This window comes from Aedes aegypti, chromosome 2 (genome assembly GCF_002204515.2).
Source record: "Aedes aegypti strain LVP_AGWG chromosome 2, AaegL5.0 Primary Assembly, whole genome shotgun sequence".
Taxonomy (NCBI): domain Eukaryota; kingdom Metazoa; phylum Arthropoda; class Insecta; order Diptera; family Culicidae; genus Aedes; species Aedes aegypti.
In genome coordinates, this window is record NC_035108.1 from 334,212,957 (window position 1) to 334,224,623 (window position 11,667).

General features: G+C 36.1%; 1 protein-coding gene across 1 annotated transcript in view; it reads right to left on the bottom strand.

Moving 5' to 3' along the window:
• LOC5572626 overlaps positions 1 to 9,300 on the bottom strand; it is a 33,579-nt gene extending 24,279 nt beyond the window's left edge. Inside the window, exon 1 of the mRNA XM_021845990.1 lies at positions 8,385 to 9,300. Coding sequence (XP_021701682.1) covers positions 8,385 to 8,398 — 14 coding nt within the window. The 5' untranslated portion in view covers positions 8,399 to 9,300. The remainder of the gene's footprint in view (positions 1 to 8,384) is intronic.
• Between the last annotated feature and the right edge of the window lie 2,367 nt (positions 9,301 to 11,667).

Below are 11,667 nucleotides of genomic sequence, written 5' to 3' on the forward strand. Positions count from 1 at the left end.
CTTGGTAGAAAATCACAAAAGTTGTTATATTGATCGATGGTGCCTTTCCTTCTGTTGTGGTCGAGAAAAAGTCTTCGCAAAAATCTAAGAAATACGGTAGATTACCAAAAACTAAAGCAATTAATAAATCATCTACTTGAAAAGCATCTCCATCAATACCGCAGCCAAGCTGTATCCAAAATAGTTTTTAAAAAAGATATAAAAAAAACTTTTACGAATGCTGAGAACAATACAGTCAACTTTTCTTTACCCGATATGCTGTGTTTTTGTACCCTAGCACGATAGAATGCGCAGTCCCTTCAATATAGCGTACTTTGAGCAGAGACGAATAGTTTTACCCCTACATCTAAGTCCATACTTCTCCAAGTTGATGTCCTGAGTTTCAATGCTGCCTGTTTCATCGTCCCATACAAGTTCACCAATTTAACCCGATATTTAAAAGCAAAGTTTCAATGTGAAAATATTTTTCTCTATTCAAAATTATAAAGACCTTTTCAAATGTATTTTTGTCAAAATCACAGAATATCAAATAGTTTTGAAAATATGTGTTCATTATCTCGAAATTGGAAAATTTTGTTCAAACATGTCTAGTCAAGTCCTGGTAGGCGATATCACAAAACTCTCTGAGCGAAAAATGTGCGCGCTGAATCAGCCTTTCACGAGAACATAAAACTTTTCATGCAATTCATTGTGCTGAAAAGATATGGCCAAAAAACTGTTACTAGGTCCAAATTGGGCCATATTCCCCTATACTTTTGTTGTAGTATTAAGCAAAATTTTTAACGTGAATTCAAATGACTATTCTAAGTTTCCCTAAAATTGTATAAAATTGACTGTATTATACAGTAACCCCACGCAGTTGAATCACCCACAATTTATGAATCAGCTGATATAAGAATACAAAATTATTATCAAACTTATCACAAAACATCACAGAATCATTTTTACTGATAAGCAACACAAAGTGTTCAGCCATTTCAAGTCTTTTTATCTCAGTAGAAAAGCTCTTGACCGCGGTATGAACCAACAATATTACTAAATTATTTTTGTTGCTATTTGGGCTGTATTTATAGCCAAATTTTTAAGCCGTGTGGCGTTTGCCGCTTAGCTAGAAACGACATTTTAAAGTTTGTTTCAAAGATTTTTTGTGAGAGATTAAGCCCCAGACAACTTTTACAGATTCAATAAACATAGCTATGGGAGATAAATGCGTATTTATGCGGATTTGGCTAAGATTTTTGAGTAAAATACTTGATCAATAAATTGTGGGAAATATACACACCAGCCACAGTTTATGAATCAGCGTTCAAACTACTAGTGCTTAGTATTTTTAAAAAAAGATTCTTAGTTTCAAGTAATTTCCAATGTAAAATTTTGTTACGGGAGAGCAAAAGAGGTTTGGGACCGTTCATAAATTACGGAATTTTTTTTATTTTGTGCAAAAGGATTTTGAACATACAAATAAATTTCCATGATTTTGGAAAACAAAACAAATTCTCATGAGAAAAGTTATTTGGGGGTTTATATTCTTATATGGCTTTACAATTTGAGGACGTTTTTTATGTAAGGCCTCAAAGATTATTATGTTGAATCATTTTTGGATAAAAAATCCTAAATATGTGAGGAACAAAAAGAAACAGAATAGGTATAAAAAATGTAAACAATTTATTTAGTTACACCTGATAGGTTCTCCATAATTTCGCTTTAAAAACGGGCTATCGCTTCTGCAGAAGGACCAAAAGCAACGAGTGCAAAAAAATAACTGGTTTGCATCCTCTCTGATTGATATCAATACCAATTGTTTGTCATTTTTATGATCACTTTTGTTGCACGTAAGTTTTTTTTTGGATTAACTCTCAGGCTAAACTGTTGGCTCTATTATCAGACACATGGAGAAGTAAAAGATATTCACACTTTTAAAAAATAAAAACATCGGACAAGTTTACTAATAAAAGAAAAATCGGATTCACAAATTTTCATATAACACATTCAGCTTCAAAATTTGTTTCTTCTCTATGGAAGAATGATGATGACTGTCGTTCGACACGAGGTCCAACCGCAGTTTAGTTCGCTATGGGTTGATCACAAACAATTTAGAAGTTTTGAACTTGGAAATCGATAGCAAAGCTCATCGATTTCAACATAACACACACGAAGTTTGCAAGAAAATCACAGCAATTCGATATTGATGTTCATGAATCGATCGAGAATTTTAAACACACAAATCGAACGTGTGAATTTTCATTACTGTAGTAAAGGCAGTCGAAAGGTCAAGCATTTACGAGTTCTGCAATCTAGATATAACGATTGTCTAATTACACTACATGCCATCATCCTCCAAATAAACATGCTCCAGAAGCATATAAATCCACAAATTCAGTGATCACTAGTTCAACCCACTCAGTAGCAACGTCAAAAATCATGCAATTTCATGCAGATTCTTGAAATACTTGGTTCCGGTTCACTTCCGGATATAATTAACGTTGTCCTAGGCGGTGTTCTAATAAACATATGAACTATATAGCATTTTATTGCAAAATAATTGAAAGTAAATAACTGATTCATAAATCGTGTTCACATTGATTCATAATTGTGGACAACTTTTTTGCCGATTCATAAATTGTGGTTTAAGGCAATGTTCAAATAAGCGAAAATTTCAAATGTTTGCAACAAATTTAATTATAACATTGTGCATGAACTGCATGTATATACCCCACTTTACCATTTGGCATTGATTTCATCAAAAAATATTATTTATTTTGCTCTCTATAATTTTTTAAATTTAAGCTGAGCCTTAAATAATTCATAACTGTGGGACCAGTGTACAAATATATTTAAAATTTGTGGCAAGCGGCTAGTGCAAAAAGCTGATAAAGCAAAAAATAATAATAGTAAAAAGTTTCTAAAATTAAGAGAAATAAGCAAACGTGCATTGGATTTTAAATTGTATTATTATAGAATTGTATTTATTAGTACAGAATTTATTTTATTGCGATGGTCACTGTATCCCTGGTTGAACTAGAAAAAAGTAGATACAACTTGATTATTGACTTTCAATTTGGCTGAACTGAAAATTGTAAGAATGTATTAAGCTTAAAAATAGTATCTGTCCCAATTGGAATGCAGTGGCATTGAAAGAAGAATAGGAGATTCTCTAATACAATGGAACTTCGTTTATTGAATTCTTCATGGTGCACTGTATCTGCACACTTAATTTATTTCTATATCTCCGCAACATCGGAAACAAGATGCTGACTCAAAACCAATATAAACTTGTCACGAACCCTAATATCCGTGAAAGTTTACAACAGATGCCGGTCCGATGCAGCACGAGATGGGTAATTATGCAATAGCCACCTGACTTACACTGCTTACAATGTCGTGTTCGATTGGTCCGACAATGCAGCAGAGCAAATTAATGACCCTTATTCCTCACAAAAGCATCGGTGTCTCCAGCCCCAGCAAAATGGCACTAGTTCAAGTACGAATGTAATCAAATTACCCTACTTTGTCACTTGGCACAGAAAGCCGTACGGGCCATCGATGGATTAGATGCAGCATAAAATAACGATGTGAATCTGTGACTAATAAATTTCTTACGCAATGCAAACACGTGCCAAAGTCCTATTGCTTGGCCATAAACTTTGCACATTGGAGCCTCTCGTGAGTGCCAAGCATGACGCTTGTTCATTTCCCTTGTTTCTCCAAGATCGAAGATTGTTGAGGACGACAAGTAAATTGTGCAAGTTTCGGAAGCATCCATGACAGAAGCACATACATTTTGTACATGACCTCTCCAATAAATTTTCCATTATAAGCCGAAACTTCTTCGATGCACAATGAAACTCTCTGTGTGTAACGTTGAAAATTGAATTCATAATGGCTTTTGAACTATGAAGCACTTTCTTTTAATTAAGTTTCCTGAGCAAATGGTTAGGGTTTCATGGATTGAGGACTGTTACATACTATCGATATTAGATATCAACGATAAACGAGCCCGAAGGAGAGCTATGGCTATGACCAAAGGCGTAGCCAGGATTTACGTATAGTTACTTCCACATGGACATTTCATTTATCCCCATCCCGTCTCTGTGGGCTATCGTGGACTCTTGCATAATCAAAATATTCTAGTCCTGATTGATTTTTAACATATTTTGATAATGTCTTTGGATTTTTCCTACAAAATTCTTTGTTAAATTTAAGAGCTATCCTAAAAGAAACATCTATAAGATTACTAATAGGTTTATTGTAGGTTGTGATTATTTGACTTTGATCAATGGGGAGGTTTCTTTCAGAAATTCGTGCAAAATTTCTAACTTCTAAAAAAATGTAAAACCTTTAACCGGTGAATGAATCTTCCAAATACTTTTTGGAAGATATCTGATAGATATTTATGAACGAAAGAGTATTGCAGAAAAACCAATCTCAGAAATAAAATGGTGAAGTAACGCCTGGAGGAATTGCTGAAAAATCTCAGTGGGTTTTAAGAAATCGCCCGAAAATTAATCATGTTGCATTTTTTATGAACATGTAACTGGGGACAATTGCCGGAAAATTTAAACAAAATGATAACCTACAAATCAATCCAATTAAATTTGATTTTTTTTTGTCGAACATGGGGGATCAACGGCCTGCTTCTTTTTGACTACGCTCATGGCAATAGTGCACAACCCCCTCAAAATTTGGCCCTGATTAGAACACTACGCTAGGATCATAAACAAGTTTACGACTAGGTATTATATAAGAACAACATATAATTTTTGCATTTCTCCTTTCTGTACATTTATTATTACCTGTGTTATCTACTGCCTCGCAAACGTCTTATGAAAGTCTGAATCACGATGGTACCTTCCATACCAAAACCCAACATTATCCACATGTTTGTACTTTTCGCAAAAACTAATACAAAATCCTTTTAATATCTAGTTATCTCCAGTAACTCTGCTAATAAATCACGTCGACATCTGCACCACGGCGAAACCTTTGATACCATAAACCACCCGAATCACATACCGCAATGTCACAGCACTGTTCCAAAACGAATTCAACTGTGAACGAAGCACTGATAGTGTCGAACCGGAGAAAAACGTTATTTACTGACTTCCTTCATCTGCTGCTGCTGCTGCTGCTGCTGCTGCTGCTGCTGCTACAACGACAAACGGTAAGGCGCCGAAAGAACATCCTTGTCATAAGACGGCGGAAGCTGGTTGATAGAGGAGAATGGTGTACTAAATGACATATGTAGAACGGATTTTCGATATATTCAGCTCAACTTCCTGAACTATAAGAAGATGAGAATCCATAAATCTTTACAACCTGACCTTTTTCCCAACTACTAGGTCACTTTATCTCATCTGCTCCTACTTTCACTGCTGGATTGGATGGACAAAATGCGCTCCTCAAAAGGAGACTGGTGCAAGGGAGAAGGATTATCATCTTCTTCAAGGTGCCGAATAGTAGGTATGTAAGTATATCCTTACTGTTGAAAGAAGGGTGTCGGTTTTATCGACCGTCTTACCATCAAGATGCTGGCGGCAAAATTGAAATAAGGTGCTAGGGTGGGTTTTTGATTGGATCATTTAGTTCGGATTAAGGATTCATTGGCATCTTTCAAGGTAGAAGAAATGATTCTGAATATAAGGCAGGCTGAACAGTGTGTAACCGAGTTATAATGGGTCAATCAGAAGAGCATAATCAGTGCACATTGTGCTCTCGTGCTGTGCGAGCACAAATTCTTCCAGCTAGCGGAAGTTTTAAAACTACATTAAGAAATAAAACAGTACTTCTCAGTGCTTCACAATAATGCTTTTAGTGCTATTGATCCCTTTTCGATCCTCGTTTGGCCCGCGCTTCCGATTTTTCATTGAACCCGTTGGCAAAAGCTAAATGTGGTAGTCATCGTCTGGGGAAACCGCTCTTTGAAGGTCACTTCGAATATTCACTAATTATGGTTGCTAGGGAGGTGTGAAGCTTCAAATTCACAACTTCCTCCAAAAAAGTGGTATATGCACACTTTCTTTTAAGGGTAAAACGAATAGTGTTGAAAATTGCATCGGTATGAGCAATCAGTTTGACGATATGGAAAAATTTTATGAACAGCAAGTTAAAACACCCTTTGCAATCGTGTTCAGTATTTCCAAATTTGGAGGATTTTGGCAAGAAATCTCGAACTTTATTAAGGGAATCAAATTCAAATTCCAAATTGTAAATAAAGCAGTATGCCACGTTTCGCCGGAAGCCCTTAAAGATCGCAAACTACTTCTCAAATATCTGGAAGAGAAAAGACGACTTGACTACTTATGGCAACAAAACTTTACGTGTGTTCAAGGTTGTTTAGATAGGTCTCTCAAGTTGCTATAAGTCACCTTCTTCTTTTTCTGGGACAGAGCCGGCTACTCAGCTTAGTGTTCTTATGAGCACTTCCGCAGTTATTAACTGAGAGCTTTCTTTGCCAAAGTTGCCATTTTCGCATTTGTATATCGTGTGGCAGGTACGATGATACTCTATGCCCAGCGAAGTCAAGGAAATTTCCATTACAAAATGATCCTGAACCGACCGGGAATCTAACCCAGACACCTTCAGCATGGCTTTGCTCTGTAGCCGCGGACTCTAACCACTCGGCTAAGGAAGGGCCCATAAGTCCTAATGAGACTAAAAAGTAAAATAATTATTATATTTGGATGCATTATGAAAAAGAGAACCGATTCTGGAATTCGTCGCAAAGGGTTTTCTCAAGAATATTATTTAGTTCACTTTAACAAAAGTCATCTTAAGCAGCTTTCGAAAAAAAATAAACTTATGTTCGATGTTCGTGTGACTTGGGATCGATTCCAGATGTCTGGAAACATTTTCTAGAACCTCATTCAAACGAAATATGGAATCTCAAAGAAGGCAGATTAGCGAGAATACCAATTGTACCCAGTGTTTGAATTTTGATCCGAATCAGCCTCGATTCGCCATATTCGGAGAGTGTAACAGTTCGCAAACCATAACAGTTCATGGAACATCGCAATCGGAGAGCCCTATAAATGTAATCATTCATTCTCTCGTTTGGTACGTGGCACGAGAGCGTTCAAGAGCAGCAACAGTATCGAGCCATTCGGGTGATTTATGTTTTGCATGAAATTGGTTATAACTTTCATATTTTCTGGTAATGCAGCCTTTAACAATCTAATTTTAATCCATTGGATCGAAATTTTCTTTCATTATTCATTAGCAAGAACATTTTTTTTCTTCGAAGAAAAAACGTGTCGGAATTCGCCTACTTATGTTTGAATTTTATCAGTAAGGTACCCCGGGGCGAGTGAGAATCCGGGGTAAATGGGGTATTCTTCTAGAAAGTTGAAGATATATTAAGTACAAAACAAATTGTTATTTTTATTACTATGTGGTTCATGTAACAGTTTTCGCAAAAAATAAATGTATTATAAATCGAATTTCCATCAGTAAGCTACATTTTTAAGTATTATCACAAGCTGCTAATGATAACCCGGTATTTTATTTTTCATACGATTTATTTTTATGGTCTAACTTACCCCAAAATATCTTTATACCTTGCAAGGTAAGTGGGACCTGTCAAGACAAAAACCAAGATCAAAACTTTTCATACACGTTCCAAACATTTTCCTAGAGAGTAGCACTAAAATATTCAAACAAATGATTTTAATCAAAAAGATCAATCTCAAATTACATAATTGCATAATATGAAACAAAAATGTGTGATTCTTATTTTTTTTTAGTTTTGTAATACGAATTCAAAATTGAACACAGACAGAGATGAAATTTGAAAGGCATCATGAGAACGATTACTTGTCTATTTTAATTGAACTTATTTGAAACTTTTACCAAATTTAGTAGTTACGGAAAGCAAGTTCTGTCCATTAAGTGGTTTTCTGCATTGCATATACATAATAACAGAATATATTAATAATTTCGTCAATTATTGAAAGTTTATGTGCTCCGTTTTAATTAATATTCCGAACATGTTTTACGCTTATAGTGAGAAATTTTCAGTTATATTAAATAAAGGTTTTCTTCTTAAAGCGTTACGTATTTTATGGTTGATCTCTTATGCATATCAAACAATTTCACAACTAAAAATCTATGATTATTGTAAAGGTTGACATACTGATGTGGATTGACGCATGAAACTGGATGTGTTCCACTTGAATACAACATAAGAAGATGATTAACTCTTTCTTAGAATGCAAAGTGATTTTAGTTTAGCATGGATACCGATCGCGTCACGTTTCCATCCAGAGTCTAATAATAAAATACAAACTTCACTACACTTTCTCTTCATTCCCATTGCTCTACAACGAACCACCCCCCTGGAACAAAAACAAGGCGTCGGGAAAATCCACCTCCTACTCAACCTAACTCACCTAGACTTCGGCATGTGTGCCCGCCTGCGAGAGTTCACCAGGCGTATCCACCGAGGAAAGGTCCTTGGTTCCGCTTTGAAAAACACCTCTCCGTCCAAAACCCCCACCGCTTCGTGTGAGAGTGCCCCTATATCCTCTTATCTTAGGTTGTTTGCCTCACTTGGCACTTGGCCCCGTCCCACGGCAAGGCAAATATAGTGTAAGTACCGAATCAGCTTCCACCAGATAAAAACGCACACGCTCTATTTCAATTCAATATAGTATCACGTCCTGAGAAGGGGATTTTTCTCTATTTGCTTATTTATCCACTCGAATATTTCCCAGCATTCTACGCCTCTCCAGAGATGTCCGGCATTAGTCGTTATCCTTGTGTACACCTTCAAGCTTTCCACCCCCAGCACAGACTATTTGGATTTTTGCTTATTCTTCTTCTCTTCGGTTCACGATGCTGGTGCAGTTCGTGTTTTTTTGCTTTCAGTTCACACAAAAATGTTAACATTCCTTCAGGGCATGGTTTTCCATTTACTAAGCCAACGCAGAAAAAAGGCTTCCTCTCAGTACTGCCCCCTGGGGATGTAATTCCACCTTCCTCGAATGAATGGTGGCTAAGTCCTTGATAGTTCTCACATTACCCTGCTATTAATATCATCCGTCGTCCCCATTAACGTTGAATGGCCCGCAAAACAACTTTGTGTAATTATGGCTAGCAAAAACTTTCAGCCTCCAGTTTCCACTTCAAAGAAATCCACACCAGAGATCCCATTCCCAACTAATTTGTCCATACATCACTTATCCAGAAGCTGTATACCAAAGTAAAACACCCCAATCAAAGCGCTTTTTTCGCAACGGAACACATCTTCTCGCGACAATCTCCAGGCTCCAACTAACCGGAACCTCGTTGAATTGGCACTCTTCGGTAACAGAGCCAAAGGCATTTGTACATCCCGGTTGCTGCTCTCGGTTGGAAAGGATGCAGTTTGTCACGCACGAAAAGTAAAAGTCCTGCCAGAATGTTACAACAGCAGCATCCTCCCGCAGCATCCAACGTTGGGTTAAGTTTACGCGGTAGAAGTGTAAACGGTGCAGTGAAACGGTTGCGCTGATTTAAAAGGGTATACTATTCTGGAGTCTCAATTTAACACTCCAGTCGTCGCGCTGTTGTTATTAATTAAAAGTATCACATAAACTTTCAAAAATTGACGAAACTATAAATAAGTTCTATTATTTATATGCATGGCAGAAAACCACTTAATGGGGAGGAATTGTTTTCCGTAACTACTAAATTTGGTAGAAATAGCAAATAAAGTTCAATTAAAATAGAAAAGTAATCAATCAAAATAAATAAATAAACATATAGAATAATTACACATTTCTTCTCCCTATGCAATTACGTAATTTGAGATTGATCTTTTTTAATGCTACTCTATAAGAAAATGTTTAAAACGTGTAGGAAAAGTGTAGATTCTGGTGCTAGTTTTAATAGGTCCCACTTACCCCGGGTATAAAGATATTTTGGGATAAGTTAGACCATCAAAAATTTCATATGAAATGAAAACAAAATACCGGTTTATCGTTAGCAGCTTGTAATAATACTTAACCTTCCAGTCGTCGCGCGGTTTGCAACCGTCAGTACCACCACGCTGCTGTTATGAACGGAAAGCGAGGTTTTTTCAACAGTGTTGTACAAAATACAACAGCGCGACGGCTGAAGTGTTACTGATGGATATTCTATTTAAAACACATTTATTTTTAGCGAGTCAATGCAAGACGTGAAACGTGTCACAATTTATCACGCAAGTTGAAAATGGCGTTGAATTGACAACTGTTAGATGAACCACATGGTAATAAAAAACTCAATATTTTTTGTACTACATGCATTCTTTGTTATTGTATCTTTAACTTTCTAGAAAAATACCCCCATGAAAAAACTTTTCTCAAGTGAGCTATGACGGAATGTACCACCTACCCCGGATTCTCACTTGTCCCGAGCTATCTTCAACAAATAGTCCTCAATATTTAAATTAATTATGCGAATAAGTGTGTTTCGCAAATTATTGTGCAATTTGTGTGGATTTTAATCAGCCTAGGCTTAACTGTATACAAACTAAGGTTTTCCAACAATTCTATGGATTTTAGGCATAAATATATTATATACCATCAACTTATAAACGTAGCAGTGTTATTTCTTAAATAAAGCACAATTCCTTAGCCATTCATTGTGGGCTTCGTGGCCGTGCGGTTAGTGTCGTCAGGCATTTGGCTGCATTGTGTCAAGGAGTGTCCGCTTCAGTCCGATTGACTTTTCGTGAGCAAGGTTTTCTGACTGTGCCACTGGGCTTTGCTTAAGCATTTGCTAGTCCGTTGTCTAGTGTAGTGCTTCCTTCGAAAGACTTAACCGTCCACTGAAAGCATTAAGGTGAAGATGAATCGAAGCAAAACCTCAAAAATTCAAGAGCACACATCTAGAGAGCCATATAATCGTCCACGCTAAAAATGTAATCGATTGATCACCGAGTTTTCAAATAATAAATTAAACAAATGTCTGGTTCTCCAGATTTGTGCTCTTCGAGATTTCAGGTTTGGTTTCGATTAATCGTGTTTGTGTCTTTTAAGGAATGAAGTATTCAATTGATTTATAGATATTGAAATCGAAACCAAATTCGCTATTCTGTCTATACTTATGTATATTGTAATAAAATTTGATTTCTGTTTCAACAATTAGAGCTTTGGCCAACTACCAACAAGCATATCACAGTAAAAATATTACCAAACATTGTCAAATTTACTACGGATCGTAAAGATATCACTTAATACTATTTTTGTTAATTTGACTATTTTTTTAGTAAAACGCATTGAGGTCAAATTTACTATGAACATAGTAAATATACGTTGAAGCGTCAAAAATTAACATAGTAAAATTAACAACTTTAATGGTTGCAAGAATATCGTTATATAGTCTGCTAAAAATTGTAGGAGACTTAGTTCAATTTAACACTCTGAAATGGTTATTTCGGTTGTTTCAACCGCAACATTGTTTAGCGTGCATCTAGCATTTTTAATTGCATTTTGAATTACAGTTCAATAATGGTGATGACAGCTGAATAAAAAGTGTGCCCTACGATTGTCCGACATTTCCCCGAAAACTATTTCTCCGAATGATTTCTTCCCGAAGGATTTTCTCCCGAAAACCATTTCCCCGAATGAACTGTTTCCCCGAAAGCTTTTTTTCAAAGACATTTATTATCCATTTTTTATATTTATCGGTGTAATAGACTATATTCAG